The 19255-nt window shown below is 39.2% G+C and overlaps 1 protein-coding gene across 3 annotated transcripts in view; it reads right to left on the bottom strand.

Annotated features, from left to right (window-relative positions):
* Positions 1-19255, bottom strand: part of LOC118203294 (endothelin-converting enzyme 1-like) — a 260831-nt gene that overhangs the window by 114456 nt on the left and 127120 nt on the right. For all 3 annotated transcript variants that reach the window (XM_085824282.1, XM_085824273.1, XM_085824278.1), the window contains exons 12-13: positions 14247-14345; positions 4375-4455 (exon numbers count right to left, since the gene is read on the bottom strand). In XM_085824282.1, the coding sequence (XP_085680408.1) occupies positions 4375-4455; positions 14247-14345 (180 nt within the window). The remainder of the gene's footprint in view (positions 1-4374; positions 4456-14246; positions 14346-19255) is intronic.

The following is a 19255-nucleotide window of genomic DNA, read 5'->3' as shown; positions in this document are numbered from 1 at the left end:
AAGTCAAATTTTTCTTAACCCATTGAAGGGCTTTAAGTAAAGCACAGCATTCCGATTGAAATACAGAATTATAATTATTAAGCTTATATTTTTTATTTTCAATTTCAGTTCCGTAATGATAAATCACAAATGCTGCACCCAACTTATCATCTTGCCTGGACCCGTCAGTATAAATATCCAATTCTCCAATTATTGGGAGTTTACAATCAAATTCAAAAACACATAAATCAGAAGGATGTACCAAAATATTATTAATTCTTTCAAACATATGCCTTGTAATCAAAATATCTTTATACAATTTAAAATCAAGTCTACCAGTTCTGAACAAAAATTTTTCAAAATATAATTTATATAAAATTGAAAGAGGCGGCGTGCCGGCTAGAACGCAGAGCACCTCAGTTGAGACAGTACGGAAACATCTTGTAATCATTAAGCACCAGCTCCTCTGTATCGCATCGAGTTTGTTCCTCAACCTGACCAAATCCCCGGCTCTGGATCCACAGGCACCAATTCCATAGAAAACTGTAGGGATAATTACATTATTCAAAATATCTTTAAGAATGCATGATTTGTTACAAAGTGTCTCACTAGAAAAAGATCTCCTGTAAAACATTAACATATCATCTGAGAGCGGATGAATTGTTTTAAAATGATCTGCGAAGGTCAACTTGCAATCAATCTTGACTCCCAAATATTTAATAACATCAACAAACTTTATTCTTTTTCCTTGATATCTAAATCGTGGAGTTCTCACTTTGATCCCAGCCCGCGGGAAAATGATTGCAAAAGTTTTTTCTAAGTTGAATTCAAGACCCTCGGTGATCCTCCAGTATCTTCGATTTCTCAGAATTGCTGGAAAGCATACTCAGTTACAGTTTGTGATGACGTGATGAGCACGCATGCGCAGTTTAACCGTACGGCGTGCAATGCATCTCTCTCACGTGACTTACAGTAGACGAAAAGAGACTCTTAGCAATCAAAACAATCCGCTGTATGGGCAGCGTAATAATGGTGCATATGGTTTATTTCTTTTTTGTGTAAACTATTTGTTTTCTTCGTGTGTTAATAAAGTGTTCGTGCTATTAAATGTCTGTTACATGAAATACCCATATTACGTTCACGTCTACATTAAGAAGTAAATATATATCCGGAACCCATGCAGAAGTATGTATGACAGTGGTGTCAGAAAAGTAGGATATAAGTGATTCTTTAAAGTTCAACAAGTAAATGCGTAAGTGAGTCTACAGAAAGGAGAGAAATACCTTGTTCAATTTATTTTGTCGTAAAAGTGAAATTCAAATTTAACAAAAATGGCTGAAAAGCTAACAAAAGTACTAACTTTATTCTATTTACGTATCCAATACTATAATGAGTATGCTCAACAGTTTGTGTTAAGTGACTTTGCCTAATTTTATATTACCATGTAATGTAAGAACCCTAGTGTTCCTTAGGAGAAAAAAAAAGAACATACAGTTAATTTCAGTCTTTCGTTCAAAAGTTTTTATCTCTGATCCCGTTCGAGTAGCCCCATGGCAGCGGTTTATTCTCATCCAGCATCCATCCCCACCGAACCTTATAGACTACATAGATGTGTCAAACTCTAGCTGGTTAGTTTATCTATTCAATTCTGTAATGAAGACTCTGGTGTCTTATGCACTTTTACCAGTTTACTTATGATCTTAGACTTCAACCCCAGGGCCGTCTTAAGGAATTCGGCGCCCATGGGCTACTAAAAATAATGCGCCCTTCTTCCTAAGAAAATACACAGAATGGCAAATGGGAGTCGGAAAAGTTATGCAAAACAAAAGTGTCAGAACTAGAAAAAAACTATTTATTACTTTTATAATAAACTGTTATCTTTATTGTAACTTTTCTTTAAAGTCACTTGTTTAAAAGATGGGTATAAATGTTTACCCAGATTTGAGGGGATTATCTCAATAATGACAGTTCCGATCAGTTTTTAGTCTAATCCTTAGAACTTTATCGGAACTATTATATGATTCTCCATCAGTGCATAACATAAACAAAAATAAAATTTAATTAAATAAAAAACCATTTAAGAACAAAAACACACCTTAATCTAAACAAATGTAACTTATATATTTACTTTCCTAGCTTTTTCTTTGGCAAACTGATCAATAATATCACTAGTATTTAAATTTTCAAATAAATCTCTTTCAATAGACAAAATACTTAAATCATTGAGTTTACTCTTTCCCAAAGAAGATCGTAAGTAATTTTTTATTCTTTTGATTGCTGAAAATGATCTTTCGGCACTGCAGTTTGTTGTGGCGATACTTAAAAATATGCGCAGGTTACGTTTGGAAATGTAGATTCAATTTTTAACTCGATTATTGTCTTTAAACTTAGTTCTGCGATAGATATATTTTCGGTATTTTCCAATAAATTCACATGTTTAAAATGTAGGCATTTTTCAATAAAGCTGTTTTCTAAATCATTCTGATATATTTCGCACAACTTTGCAGCATTATTTCTAATTATGTCTTCATTTATATTTTTTAAATTAACTAGAAACCCAAATGTTGAATAAATGTCAACATATGCACATTTTCTCTTTTGTACTTCTGCTAGAATTTTATCAATAATAGCATAATATGTTTTTATGCGGAATTCGTCATTTGCATCAAGTTGCACTTTTTCCGACGTATTTTCGTCGAACTGTCTTTTTCTTTTCCGTAACCGTTTGTATTCATAACAGCCAGATAATTTTATACCTTCTGATTTGTAAAGGTTAAACGAATCTATATTTCGTTTCGATTGTACAAATTTTTCTAAAGAAGCATATAAGCATATAAGCAGATCCCGGTTTTCGAGATGAAGACCCTCTTATAATATATTTTTTAACAATTCTGGAAATTGTTGATTGATTTAAGGAGTATTTTTTTGCTAACTCCATTTGGCTCATTCCAGACTCGTGGAAAGCTACAATTTGAGCCTTATCTTCAATTGATAATTGCTTTGACATGGATGCACTGAATCATAGAATTTTTTTTATGTTTTTTGGCGGGAAAAGGCTATTTTTTTTCAATATGCATTTTTTTTGTCCACTTTCATTTTTATAAACCGTTCAATATACTACCTAATTTCTTTATACCTTAAAGTAAATATATTTTTAAATATAAAATGAGAAAAAAAAAACCAATTTATTTTTTAACCTTTTAAAATTAATAAATATTATCTTGCTAAATGCCATTTTTTTTTTTTTTTTTTTTTTTTTTTTTTTTTTGTCCACTAGTGTATGTAAAAGGAAAAGCACTTACCTTAGGAATATAATAATATAATTTAATAATTTCCACTTAATTTTCAATTTTTAATTCACCTTATTCAGTCGACAAATACTAAAATTATATCAATTTTACTTTTGTCGTGCAATCTATATTAAGGTATGCATCAGTGACCCCTTTATGTTCCTATCTTTTATCAGGATTGTTAAAATAATACAATTTACGTTTAGATAAATGAATATGCCCTGGCGACGCGGTGAGTATACGTAGGTGGTCTTATATTAACTCCAGTACAGCTCCGACAGTTCAAATGCGACTGAAACAAAAGTACGATCGGTAGGGTGTTACTCCTATTTCGCGTTGCCCTTCTCTATCTATCGTTTTTCAGCACATTTGGAAGAAATAAAAATCAGTTTAATATTTTAAGAAGTGTTTTAATTTAAAAATAAGTAAAAACTAATAAAATGAAAAATAAATTTTTACTATATCGCAAATAAAAAATTGCCGCCTCAAAAGGCTTGCGCCCTGGGGCTATAGCCCATTTAGCCCTGTGGTTAGGGCGGCACTGTTCAACCCTCGCATTTTACATCTGTAAATACTCCTATAATGCTCACAACTATGATTATAACACTCGCCGTACTTTAATTACAGTACATGTTGACCCTGAGAAATCTTACATATTGTATGGTAACGTCTTCAAAATTTTACCATCACGTTTAACATACGTATTTCGAAACGTTTAAGATGGCAGTTTTAACTGCAGTTTATTATAATAACATTGAAACACTGAGTGGCATATTTCTATTGTGACTATATAATTTTAGTGACTGGAAGCGGCCTTCAAAATTATATAAAGATATTTGAAGCAATCACATCAGAAATATGCAATAAATTATTTTGACAATCAGTTTTCAATAGTTCGAGCTTCTTTTTTTGTGTTTTTGTGTGATTATTATTTTAAGCTTAACCCCATGTCGTTTGGTTTAGAAGACCATATTAAAACAACGTGAACGCCGTATGATTATTTCTGTGATAAATAAAAATCTTAAGTCATAGTATGCTAGATATATTTCAAATTAAGTATACTACAATCTAATTAACAAAAAATAAAAATATCTAGAAAAATTACCTCCGAGTACTTGTGATTTGCTGCCGTTTCATTAGCAAGGCTTTCTACATGAGAATTTAAGTTGCTTGTCATGTTGCGTATCTGTAAATAATTGAGGGGTAATTAACAGACTTATTGCACTGGAACGATATCAGAAGAGAAACTGAGAGTCTTTATTCTAGTGCAGTCGTCATTTGCAAAATCCTTTCACTTGTATGTAATTAATTATAGGTTAATTATTAATAGGTAAGAAAAACAATGTTTTTTTCGAATATATCAGGAATTAAGAGATAGAAACAGCCCAGAATGTCAGAAATTTACTTTTGTCGTACTGCATGTACATGAGTCATATGATGACAGAAAAGTGTCTTCTGCATTCTGCCATTCATATTTTCACTTGGAGTAGTGTGTTTTCGGGAATTGGGCGTAGTACTGATCACCACCGTTTCCGATCCGATCAGTTATATTTTCTGTATCTTGAAATAACCATGGCTTATTGCGATAAATTCTGTTCTTTATTTTAAGACCAGTAATCATGTGAAAGGAAGACCGTTTTGATCATATGGGGTTAACGTGGTGCCCAAAGTTTCTTGGAAGTTATACGGTTCTAAAATATTTCTCTAATTTCTCATCCTTCTTCATAAATACCTCTATAACGCAAAAAACTATATGCAATATACTTGCAACGTCGAATCAATGGTACGCCTACCTGAAGACAAAGATCATTTCCAGCGAATTATGTGACGTATGCATTTGCGTATTTGAATAGATAAGTTTAAATTCCCCGAAGTCCTTGACAGTTTATGTAACATCTTTCTAATCAATGACAAAGAATTTTTGCTCAGTTACATGTGAATTTTTAATAGATAATAAATTAGTTGAGGCTATAAAGATGAGAAAGCCATTACTTTTTATCAAAAGTTGCAATGAATATGAAATCATTATTGCAGTATTCTTTAAACAATCCCAGACTTCTAAAAGTACACAAGAGTTTTGTCCTGAAAGCTTAGGAAAAAAGGACATAGGTGGTAAATGTACACGAATTAACCAAAAGATTAAGTCCGCTGGATGTGTATCAGTAAGTATTGTTTCGGAATGGCTAGTCCTTTCTCGAAGAAGTCCTTATCTGAGATTATACTGTACTGCCTTCTTTGGAGACTATTAACTTAAAGTATTCTGAGAAAGAATAGCTTCAGACTTTACACAAATGGATTTTCTATGATAGATTACCATAAATCTGTAGCCAGCGGATTTTGTGAATGTTCGTCTTTCATATCCTATTGAGAAATTTAAAGTGGCTTTTCATGATGAAATTGCATCTTTCAAAATAGCTTTGCATCTGTCAAAACACTTAGAAAACAGAATTTAAATTGTAAGAATATCGTAATTTTTTCGAATTCGTATCAACTATCTATGCTATTAAGGCAGATTTGTTCGCTCCATCATAAGCTATTACCCATTTCAGTTTCCTTGTTAAAAAGAGTAAAAACAAGGATTTTCATACCATTTTTCTATGGAAACCGCCTCATTTGGGTATTCCCGGCAATAAGCGGACTTAGACGCTGATCGAAAAGGATTCTATAATTCAAAGGTTAATAAAAAAAACAAAATTTCATTCGACATTGTTAAAAGATTTACTAAAACTGCCACTTATTCAAGATTTCGATGGCGCATACAGGACACAATATCTATTAAGCGTTGTAATGCCCTTCTACCGATAGATACTCCTATTCGCATCGACCCTTTGCTATTATGACCTTTCGCTTAACTACCGGCCATAACTGTTTAGTAGCTTACCTTTTTCACATTGGTATCTTTGAAAGCGATATCTGTCTTTTTATGCAATGACCGCATTAAGGACACATGTCATTTCAGGTGTTGCGAGGCTGTTCATAGTACCATTTTTTTTTTCAGCGAAATGGAATGCAAGACGCAAGACTTCGTTTATGCATTTTGATTCTGATTTAGGGGGGAATGTATTGTTTTTCTTGTTAATGGAAATAAAAGAGACTGTATAGATCTCCCTATAGCTGCGCTTCACCTGTCACAATTGCAATTTTTTAATGACTCATTTGTGGAAGATTCACATGAAGAAAGTGCAAAATGAACTTACAGAAATTAATCTTGGAGTGAAGTTCCGCATTTCTAAAAAAGCGGGCTCTTAAACAAATCTTTATATCAATGAAACTTACACTTCGGCAGTACACTGGAGAATCAAACATTATGATCACCTACTCAATAACGCGTTGCGTTACTTTCCGCCTTCAAAACAGCTGCAACACTTTTGTATATATGCCACAAGTTCTTGGCAGATGATTGGATTGGATTGAATTATTTAATTATGGCAAAGCACACGAGGGCTATCTGCCTAAAGGGAGGGATGCCTTCGTAGAGGACTTTCTAAGGGAAACTGTCTCGTATACACATTACACATGGGGAAAACCACGAAAACGCCCATGCAGCCAGCCCGTTCGCGAGATTTGAACCTCATGCAGATGATTGGAGACATGTTGTATCAAATGCGGCGGTCGCGCAAAATCGTGATATTCCGATGTGGTGCTATTTGAGTTTTAAGCTGCCGCTCTATGACATCCCAAATGTGCTCTATCGGGTTAAGATCCGGCGAGTTAGGTTGTCATGACATTAATGGGAAATCATCCTTATACTCTTCGAAACACTGGAACACAATTCCAGTACCACGTAAGAGTGCAACCATATTCACCCATGTAAGCATGCAACTCATCCGCAATTGCGAATTTTTCAGATGTTCCGTAGCTTTCATGATCTGTTCTACCACAATTAAGAGTCCCAGAACCGCCCATGAGAGCATCATCCTAATCATAATAACCCTCAGGGGGCTCACTTTTGTGAGTACGGGTGTGGCAATCCCGAGGTACCCTAGTCCTTCAGGGGATCATCTTCTTGGTGAGACGGGTGTCACGATCCTGGAGCCCCAGTGATCTATCCTCTTTTCCGTCTCCTCTCCTCTTGGCTAGAATTTTTTCCCTTCCCTTCTCCCTCGTGGTTTCTCTCTACGGAGTTTGGGGCTCGTCACGAGAGACTGGAGCAGTCCTTGCTTCTAGTTTTCGAGTGGCGAGAAAACTGCCCACGTGTTTGCCGTGCGTGGAGACCCGTGTCGCTGGAAAGGAGGGTCCTGGTAGTTGAGGGGCGAGGTACTGTCCCCAACACACTGCTTTGGCCTCTGCTTCAGCTAAACGGGAGGCACCTTAGTCGTCCTCACGGGTGTCAATCGGCTGGTCACTAGTCCTTGTGTCAGTGGCTTGGGGTCAAGCTCTCGGGAGTACCTGCTTTCGGGAAAGCCGACTGTGGGGCTTCAGTTTGCGTATAGGTCCGGCTAGCCCTAACACAGGAATCTGTGTTCCCTTGTTGGGCTCCGTGGTGGGCGGGGCCGTCGGAACCGAATTTTTTCTCTTTCAATTATGGCTTCTCTATTTATTCTAAAAAAACCTGACTCAAAAGACACCAACCAAGATATTGAAATTGTTGATAAATCAATTAACAAGAAGACCCGTACCGATGAAAATGACAAAGATACTACTGAAATTATTGACAAATCCAGTACCAAGAAGATCCGAACCGATGCAAATGCCAAAGAATCTACTGATTGTCCGCGCTTCCTTGTTATCTCTAGTCCTTCTGCTGAACTGCAAAAGATGTCTCCTTTTCTGGTAAACAAATATATACATTCATGTATAGGTGAGCCAAGGAACATAAAGCGTCTCCGATCAGGAGACCTGCTTATTGATACCATGTCGGCCACCCAGTCTGCTTCTCTTTCCCGACAAACCAAATTTGGAGAAATATCTATAACTGTGTCAGCGCACAAAACACTTAATTTTTGTAGAGGTGTGATCTCGGAGATCGACCTTCTGTGTGTTTCAGAAGAAGAGTTCGTCTCCGAGTTAGCTGACCAAAATGTCTGTGGTGCTAGGCGGATCAAGATGCGAAAGGAAGGTAAGTTGATCGATACAAAACACGTGATCCTTACCTTCAACACGCCTGATCTGCCTAAGAATATTAAGGCTAAATATCTAAATCTTCCTGTAAGACCTTATATTCCTAACCCTATGCGATGTTTCCAGTGGCAGCGTTTCGGCCATTCTAAGATGACTTGTCGTGGCAGCCTCACATGCGCCCGATGCTCACAGATTGGCCACGATTCTGAAAATTGTACCGCTACGCCTTCGTGTATAAATTGCAAGGGTCAGCACCCAGCATTTTCACGCCTGTGCCCAAAATGGAAATCCGAAAAAGAAGTACAGACTCTTAAAGTTACCAGGAACATCTCGTATGCTGAAGCCAGAAAACTAGTTCAAAGCACACAGCTCCAATCAAACAAATCTTATGCCAGTGCAGTTAAAACAACACGTAGCATTGCCACCCAAACATCAATAGGCACGCAAACTAAACCAAATAAAACCCAACCGACTACATCCACCAAGAAAACGGAAAATGCAACTCATTTAATACAAAAAAAAACAGTCATTCAAAGTAAACCTAAAACTGAAAGTCACAAAATAATTAATAAAAATAGAAGTCCTAGCAATAGCTTTCTTGACGATATGATTTCTGAATCTGCGGATTCAGACGGTACGGAAGTAGAAGAGGGTCTAGAAGTTCCCAGGCATTTACTTCCACGAAAAACCAAACAAGAGCACAGAAAGAACAAAAACCAGTCATAATGGCCACCCTCGTCTCATGGAACTGTCGCGGTTTCCACCGAAATTTGCTCGACATCAAAGCCATAATAAATGCTTATCATCCTGTATGCTTCGCAATACAGGAAACAAATCTAAAACCAGAACAACAGGCAAAACTTCGGAGGTTTTCCTTCGTCAGGAAAGATAACCTTGCAGGTGAGCGTGCCAGTGGAGGTGTAGGTCTCCTCACCTCACTGGATTATCCCTCAAATGTGCTTTCTTTGACGACATCCCTCCAAGTTGTCGCTACTCAAACAAATTTTGATATTGTTGTTACAGTCGTTTCTCTGTATTTGCCTCCAAATGAGCATATTGATCAGCAAGATTTAAATGGCCTTTTAGAGCAGCTGCCTGAGCCTTTCATCATAATAGGAGATTTTAACGGCCATAGTCCGCTCTGGGGTAGTAAAGATACAAATTCCCGAGGAAGACAAATAGAGCAGATGGTCGAAGATCATAGCCTTTGTCTCCTGAATAATGGGCAGGATACTTACTTCCATGAGCCTTCAAGGACATTCCACGCTCTCGATCTTGCCATCTGTTCACCATCTCTGTTGCCATTTTGCACCTTTAGTGTCGGAAATGATCTGTACAACAGCAATCATTATCCCATTTTTGTGTCTCTTGCACGAAGAGGAGCAAACCTCCATGTCGAGACTCCCTCGGTTTATACTGGACAGGGCAGACTGGGAACTCTTCTCTTCCGTTGCAGAGCTGACAGAGGAAATGGTAGAAGATGTGCATATCGATGACTCTGCTGAAGCTGTTCCTAATACTATTATTCAGGCAGCTATGCTTTCGATTCCTAGAACATCAAGAAAAATACCAAAATATTCGAAACCATGGTGGAATCGCGACTGTCATGAAGCACTGAAAAAACAGAAAAAATCATGGGGTAGTTTTCGTAGATATCCTACTCTGCGAAACCTCATAGCCTATAAAAGAGCCAAAGCAAATGCACAAAAAGTAAGAAGGCAGAGCCAGAAGGATTCCTGGATTTCATATGTGTCGTCAATAACATCCTCCACGCCTAGTAAGCGGGTTTGGGAAAGAGTTCGAAAAGCATGCGGCATATATAAAGACCACTCACTTTCCTTTTTGGAAAAAGATGGCCGAGTGATTAGCTCCATAGAAGAAATTGCGAATACTATTGGTGAGGCATTTGCTGCCGTTTCTTCCAGCAGAAACTGTTCACCTGCATTTCTCTCTTATGAAGCAGCACTCTGATATAAATCCCATCGCATTCAACTCTTCCAAACCTGAGCCTTACAATAGAGACTTTACTATGCTTGAATTAAGGAGTGCTTTATTGCAGACACATAGGTCTTCTCCGGGCCTAGATGGCGTGAATTACGAAATGCTAAAGCATATGTCCTATAAGTCACTGAATGCCCTTCTCACTCTTTACAATAGAGTGTGGAAGGAGCGTACCTTTCCCAGTGCATGGAGGAGAGCTGTTGTCATTCCTATTGCTAAGCCAGGGAAAGATCCAAGGAATCCCTCCAACTATCGGCCAATTGCCCTTACTAGTTGCCTATGCAAACTCTTTGAAAAGATGGTAAACAGCCGCCTAGTCTACTTCTTGGAAAAGAATAATATTATATCGCCTTATCAAAGCGGTTTTCGAAAGGGAAGAACGACCGTAGATAATATGCTTCTTTTAGAGACATCTATTCGAAAAGCTTTTGTCAAAAGAAGTCACCTTGTCTCAATATTCTTTGACATTGAGAAAGCTTATGATAAGGCATGGAGATACGGTATACTTCGCGATCTCCACGAGAGTGGCTTGCGCGGCAACCTGCCAATTTTTATTGAGAATTTCTTGTATAATAAAACTTTTCAAGTAAGAATTGGCTCTGCTTTATCGAATATTTTTGAACAGGAAGAGGGTGTGCCTCAAGGCTGTGTGCTTAGTGTAACGCTGTTCAGCCTAAAAATAAACTCTGCATTAAAAGAACTTCCTCACACCATCTTGGGATCTCTATATGTAGATGATTTACAGATTAGCTGTCGAGGGGCAGACATGAGATACATAGAGAGGCAATTGCAGATGGCTCTGAATAAGATCCAGGAATGGTCAACCAAACAGGGATTTACTTTTTCAAAACAGAAAACTGTGTGCGTGCACTTTTGTAGGAAGTGTGGTCTCCATCCTGAACCTGAGTTATATCTGAATGGTACAATTATTCCAGTTGCGCCTGAAGTAAAATTTTTAGGAGTGACGTTCGACCGAAAATTGACTTTTCTTTCTCATATTTTAAACCTGAGAAAGAAGTGTCTAAAAACACTAAATATTTTAAAAGTGTTGGCGAACACCTCCTGGGGTGCAGAGCGTTGTTCCATGCTTCGCATTTATAGAGCGCTTATCCGCTCTAGACTGGATTATGGCTCACTTGTTTATGGATCCGCTCGCTCATCTGTTTTGTTAAGACTGGATCCTGTTCACCATCAAGCTCTGAGGATTTCTTCAGGAGCTTTCAGGACTTCTCCTGTCCAGAGCCTATATGTTGACTCTAACGAACCATCACTTTATCTGAGGCGTGAGCAATTGTCCCTTTTGCAATATTTTAATATTCTATCTCAACCTGAACATCCTAATAAGCTATGCTTACTTGATAATGAGTGCAATACATTATTTGAAACACGTCCATACTGTATTCCTACCTTTCCTTTAAGAGTCCGCCCTATCATTGAGGAACATTGCCTCTCTGATATGCGCCCCCAAGCAGTACAGAACTTTTAAATCCCACCTTGGGAAAATTCACGGATTCAGCTTCTTGATGTTCTCAAACATCACGTGAAGGCAAGCACTAACGAGATCGTATACAGACGACTGTTCGCTGAGCACAGGCACAAATATAGCAGTTATCTTCCAGTCTATACAGATGGATCCAAGTCAAAAGATCATGTTGGGATGGCATTTGTAATTGAAGATCACATGGGGGGCAGACGCTTGCACCGTGATTTCTCTGTCTTAACATCCGAACTAACTGCGATATATTATAGTCTCTTGTATATCTCAAGGCTCTGCCACAAAAAGTTTATAATTTATACAGACTCGTATAGTGCGCTTAAATCATTAGAAGCTTTTTCTAACACTCAAAATCCAGTAATAGTGGATATTCTTAAGTTACATATAAACTTAACAGGTCGTGGATATGAAGTCCTGTACTGCTGGGTTCCCGGGCATGTGGGAATAAAAGGGAATGAGCTGGCAGATATCACAGCCAAATGTGCTGTTGAACTGTCCAGTCGTCTCATCCCTTTTGGAGACATCTGTTGTGTTGTGAAAAACAAGATCCGAAAAAAATGGCAGCAACTTTGGGACGTTCAGCTTCAAAATAAATTAAGACATGTAAAGCCTAAAATTGAGCATTGGGAATTAACCAAAAATCGTAAGGAGGAAGTTCTTTTGACTCGCCTAAGAATTGGCCACACTAGAGTTACACATAACTATCTTTTAAAAGCTGAGAATGAGCCTGTTTGTTCAAATTGTAATGTTTGTCTATCTGTCCGTCATATTTTAATTGAGTGTCCAAGTTTTAATAGTCTTCGTCAGAAATATTTTAATAGCTGTGACTTACCTCTCGACCGTTTAATCGGAAGAGAGGTCAATATTAATTTATTTTATTATTTAAAAGAGACTGGCTTTTATTATCTAATGTAATTTGTTTTGAAGACTGTGTCCTGAATTTTAATGTGTGCTTTTAACTTGTTTTTATATGACTTCATCCTCTGGATTTGGTGCATTTCTCTACTTGTTTTTATTTATTGAATTTTAATGTCATCTATTGTAATCATCCCATCTCGTGTTTGGCGCGCCATAATCATCTTTGGTTTTTGCGCCATAATCTCTCACTCACTCACTCACTCCCTAATCATAATACCGGCTTGTGTATGACCAGCTATACAGGTGGGAGCAACTGTTCGTCTGGAGGACGGAGTACTTTGACGCGACGATTGACGAGATGAGTGAGAAGTCGTGATTCATCCGACCAGGCAACTATCTTCTACTTATCCATGGTCCGGTCTCGATGTTCCCGGTTTTGCTGTAGGCGTAGTTTACAATGATGCTTGGTCAAAAGAGGCACACAAGTAGGACGTCTGCTGCGCAGGCCCATATCCAACAGTGTCCGCTGAACTCTATGTTCTGAATCTCTTGTACTTGAATCTGCACTGTATAGGGTGTCAGCTGAGCCATTTTCTGACGCCAATTTTGCTGTGCCAAGTGGGATAGTCTCCGATGTCCTTTTTCTTTGTTGACGAGTGGACGTCCGACACCTTGGCATATAATGCTGGTTGCACAGTCATTTATCCACTTTGCATAAATACTAACAACGCAGATCGTGAACAACCTACCAGTAGGACACGTTTTTGAGATACTCATTCCGAGTCTTACAATCTGCCCTGTATCCAATTCGCTTAAATCGGCTGCCTTTCCCATCACTCTCAAAAGGGGAAGTGCAAGAATGATTCTTTACCTTCTACCATTCCCACTTAATCACGTACCCTCCATGTCATCTGGACGAGTTCATTGAAACATGTGGGGATGGTCATAATGTTTGGCTCGTCAGTGTAAACTTTATCACGAAGATTATCATATTGAAATTCAGAAAGAAACTAACTGACGTATATTATCAAATACTATTGTAAAACTGAATGGGAAAATAGGTTCTATCTGGAGCAGGAAACAAGAAATATCAACTAGGTCCTCGCCAAGATTCGAACTCCTTTCCTTCCGACTGCTAACTGGACGTGCAACTGCGATAGCATGTGCGGAAAAAAGAGAAAAAAAAATTATAGTATATATCCCGAATTACATTCGAAACGAGTTCAAGCAGCTATAATTGAAAAATCTTTACTTGTAATTACTGTTAATTGCCGCTCAGAAATTTGGGCAAATATTATTTTCCCAATAAGTGGTATTACATAGTTTTTTAAGAATAATTGTATTATTTTAAAATATAAATAAATATATAATAACTGATGTCGGAGAAAATTCATTATCGTTTTATATACAGTTGTCAGAAAAAAAAAATTTATAAGTTTGACAGACACTCTGGTGGTAAATTTAAAAATTAGAGTGGCTCTCAACCAATCTTGGTTGATCATCTCTAACACACAAAATGCGAAATTAAAGTCAATTAATAATAAAAATAATAATTTACTTACCTGATGGCTTAATAGTAATCGTGCGTCTTCTTCAATCCATTCTTGGCTCATCGTATAGTCAGCTGCTTCGTTTATAAAGGTGCGAACGATTTTACCAATCTGAAAAATTATGTATGATTCCTATTTTAGTACTAAAAAAAAGCTTAAAATAAAATATAATGTAAGTTGTAAACTTACTGAGCAAGCAAACAAATAGAGAAACCAAGATAGATAAAAATCAGGTGAAAAATAATATCTTGAAAAACTAGATTTGTTTTAAAAAAATTTAAAGCTTTGAAGGCAGGGTATCTGTAATTTATTGACTGTATAAAGATATGTTTTAAATTACACTGGTGTGCAAAAATATCAGCTGAACGAAGAGGCAGAGCGGACAGAAAGACCAATCAGGAGATTAAGTAAGGTGATGTACGGTAGCACATGCGCAGATATGCAGGTAGACGTAATGGGGGAGTGTCTGAGTAGTATAAAGCATGTTGTCGGCGTAAGATCAGTATTTCTGGCAAAGAGATTGCACGCCGTATAGCAGTTAAAATCACACCGAGTTGCTGCCTCAGCGAGAAATGGCGAATAATCAATCTGTTAGACGACATCTGGATGCTTTTACCCGAGGTCGAATCATTGGGAAGTTGGAGGAAGGCCGCAGTGTGACAAGTGTGGCTGCAGAGTTCGGAATTGCTCACAGCATCGTTTCACGACTTTGGAGACAATTTCAAACTACAGGAACAGCTATCCAGGGGTTTAGCAGTGGTCGTCCACGAGGAAACACACCCGCAGATGACCGGTATATTGCCTTACAGGCCAGAAGAAACAGGCGGCAGACAGCGGGAGAAATCGCTAGACACACGACACTGGCGACTGGACGACCGATATCGCGTTTTACCATGGCCAGAAGACTGCACGGTGGTGGTCTGTTTGCACGACGCCCTGTACGGTGTGTTCCTCTAACGCCTGCCCATCGGAGAAGGCGTTCTCTGTGGTGCCGGGAACACTGGAATTGGAGAGACAATGAATGGGGACGAGTACTCTTTACAGATGAGAGCAGATTCAGTCTGAGTAGCGATTCTCATCGCATACTCATCTGGAGAGAGCGGGGAAGCCGCAATCATCCCTCGAACATCATTGAAAGGGACAGGTATGGAGGTGGCGGTGTTCTCGTTTGGGGAGGCATCATGCTTGGTAGTCGTACAGACCTTCGCATCTTCGACGCAGGTTCAGTCAACGGGACCCGTTATTGTAACGAGATTCTTCTTCCATATGTGCGTCTTTTTAGAGGCGCTATGGGTTCCTTTTCATGGACGACAATGCACCATGTCATCGCACAGTAGCTGCCGAACAGCTCTTAGAAAGTGAGGATATTGGCCGGCACGATCTCAAGATCTCAATCCCATCGAGCATGTATGGGATTTTCTAGGCAGACGCTTGGCAGCTCGTACCTTACCACCAGTAACGATTCCGGAGCTTCGATTGGCGCTGCAAGACGAATGAGCAGCAATGCCTCAACAACTCATTGACACCCTCATTCTCAGCATGGGCAAACGCTGTGAAACCTGCCTAGCAGTCAGGGGAGATCATATCTCCCCTATTAAAGACCGGATGTTTCTTGCTGGACACCCATCACAGGGATGTTTCGGCCTTCAGTTTCATTGCCCTCCATGCTACTTTTTCAATAAAGCTTCTTTTTATCCCTCTGATTTCTCTTTTAGTAAGTGTTGCTTACATTACTCATGTCCTTACGTATTGGGGATCTTATGGTATTAAATGTGTTGATTTGGAAAGCTTTTGTACAAAGTTATATTGAAAATACCGTCTCGTCCTTAATTTTTGCACACCAGTGTATAAAGAATAAAAGACAGGGAGAAAAGACTGATTGAATTTCGTTTAGCACTTCGAAGGATTTTATATTAACACACTTCAACATAAGTACCATTAGTTTATCGAAGAATTTCAGATCTGTTCTCTATTGCTCTCCAGATGTTATGAGGCATTTGCGGAGTCACACTAGCTGTTTCTGTGGTGATTCAAGTTTTAAATTCTTCGAAATTGCAGTGAGAAATTGCTAAATTTTGCAAAATGAGTAGACGATATCATATGAATAACACTATGTGATGGGAGATAACAGGATCACAGGCGCTTAAGCGCTTTGAACACGACGAAATAGGCCAGTCATTGCATGTGAACTTATTTTTTACCTAACTGAGTGGGGGAAAAACATTATCTAAGCAAACTGCTTACAGACACTTGCACCCTCAGGGGACTCACTTTTGTGAGTACGGGTGTGGCAATCCCGAGGTACCCTAGCCCTTCAGGGGATCATCTTCTTGATGAGACGGGTGTCACGATCCTGGAGCCCCAGTGATCTTTCCTCTTTTCCGTCTCCTCTTCTCTTAGCTGGAACTTTATCCTTTCCCTTCTCCCTTGTGGTTTCTCTCTACGGAGTTTGGGGCTCGTCACGAGAGACTGGAGCAGCTCTTGTCTCTAGTCTTCGAGTGGCGAGAAAACTGCCCACGTGTTTGCCGTGCGTGGAGACCCGTGTCGCTGAAAAGGAGGGTCCTGGTAGTTGAGGGGCGAGGTACTGTCCCCAACACACTGCTTTGGCCTCTGATTCAGCTAAACGGGAGGCACCTTAGTCGTCCTCACGGGTGTCAATCGGCTGGTCACTAGTCCTTGTGTCAGTGGCTTGGGGTCAAGCTATCGGGAGTACCTGCTTTCGGGAAAGCCGACTGTGGGGTTTCAGTTTGCGTATAGGTCCGGCTAGCCCTAACACAGGAATCTGTGTTCCCTTGTTGGGCTCCGTGGTGGGCGGGGCCGTCGGACCCGAATCTTTTCTATTTTCAATATGGCAAATTCACATATTTTTTTATTAAAAGATTTTGAAGTCACTCCAGTCTCTCAACCTAGTTCTGAAACGTCTACTACTAAACCAATCATTCAACCTAGTTCTGAAACATCTCCTACTAAACCAGTCACTCAACCTAGTTCTGAAACATCTACTAATAAACCAATCATTCAACGTAGTTCTGAAACGTCTTCTACTAAACCAGTCACTCAACCTGTCGCTCATCCTAGTTCTGAAAATTCTGCAAAAAAATTACGGACAGATGCAAATAAAAAAAATCATAACAATAGTCCCCGTTTCCTAGCAATCTCTAGTCCTTCTGGCGAAATGCATAAGATGTCTCCTTTCGTGATTAACAAATACATGCAGTCTTGTATTGGTGAGCCGAGAAATATAAAGCGTCTCCGCTCCGGAGACTTGCTTATTGATACAACCTCAGCCACCCAGTCTGTTTCTTTACTTCGGATAACTAAACTTGGGCAAGCGAATGTCAATGTAACACCACATAAGTCACTGAACTATTGTCGGGGTGTAATCTCAGAATTCGACCTTCTGTATGTTTCTGAAGAAGAGATCGCTTCTGAGTTATCCGAACAAAATGTCTGCGGTGTAAGGCGGATCAAGATGCGTAAAGAAGGTAAGTTGATAGACACGAAACACGTGATCCTTACCTTCAACACGCCTGATCTGCCTAAGAATATTAAGGCCGGATATCTAAATATTCCTGTAAGACCTTATATTCCAAACTCTATGCGATGTTTCCAATGCCAGCGTTTCGGCCATTCTAAGACGTCTTGTCGTGGCAGCCTCACATGCGCCCGATGCTCACAGATTGGCCACGATTCCGAAAATTGTACCGCTGCGCCTTCGTGTATAAATTGCAAGGGTCAGCACCCAGCATTTTCACGCCTGTGCCCAAAATGGAAATCCGAAAAAGAAGTGCAGACTCTTAAAGTTACCAGGAACATCTCGTATGCTGAAGCCAGAAAACTAGTTCAAAGCACACAGCTCCAATCAAACAAATCTTATGCCAGTGCAGTTAAAACAACACGTAGCATTGCCACCCAAACATCAACAGGCACGCAGACTAAACCAAATAAAACCCAACCGACTACATCCACCAAGAAAACAGAAAAGTCAACTCATTTAATACAAAATAAAGAAACAGTCATTCAAAGTAAACCCAAAACTGCCACTAAAAAAGTATCAAATAAAAATAGAAGTTCCAGCAATAGCTCTTTTGACGAAATGATTTCTGAATCTGCGGATTCAGACACTACGGAAGTAGAGGAGGGTTTAGAATTTCTCAGGCATCTACTTCCACGAAAAACCAAACAAGAGCACAGAAAGAACAAAAACCAGACATAATGGCCACCCTCGTCTCATGGAACTGTCGCGGTTTCCACCGAAATTTGCTCGACATCAAAGCCATAATTAATGCTTATCATCCTGTATGCTTCGCAGTACAGGAAACAAATCTAAAACCAGAACAACAGGCAAAACTTCGGAGGTTTTCCTTCGTCAGGAAAGATAACCTTGCAGGTGAGCGTGCCAGTGGAGGTGTAGGTCTCCTCACCTCACTGGATTATCCCTCAAATGTGCTTTCTTTGACGACATCCCTCCAAGTTGTCGCTACTCAAACAAATTTTGATTTTGTTGTTACAGTCGTTTCTCTGTATTTGCCTCCAAATGAGCATATTGATCAGCAAGATTTAAATGGTCTTTTAGAGCAGCTGCCTGAGCCTTTCATCATAATAGGAGATTTTAACGGCCATAGTCCGCTCTGGGGTAGTAAGGATACTAATTGCCGAGGAAGACAAATTGAGCAGATGATCGAAGATCATAGCCTTTGTCTCCTCAATAATGGGCAAGATACTTACTTCCATGAGCCTTCAAAAACATTCCATGCTCTCGACCTTGCCATCTGTTCACCATCTCTGTTGCCTTTTTGCACTTTTAATGTGGGTAAAGATCTTTACAACAGTGATCATTATCCCATTCTTGTGTCTCTTGCACGAAGAGGAGCAAACCCCATGTCGAGATCCCCTCGATTCATATTGGACAGGGCAGACTGGGAACTCTTCTCTTCCATTGCAGAGCTTACAGATGAAATGGTAGAAGATGCGCATATCGATGACGCTGTTGAAGCTGTTACTAATACTATTATTCAGGC

Source organism: Stegodyphus dumicola, chromosome 1 (assembly GCF_044657685.1).
Source record: "Stegodyphus dumicola isolate Sdum_Otavi_A_Nest chromosome 1, ASM4465768v1".
In the NCBI taxonomy this organism is placed as follows: domain Eukaryota; kingdom Metazoa; phylum Arthropoda; class Arachnida; order Araneae; family Eresidae; genus Stegodyphus; species Stegodyphus dumicola.
Note: the sequence above shows the minus strand (reverse complement) of the source record. Positions and strands in the feature narration are given on the sequence as shown.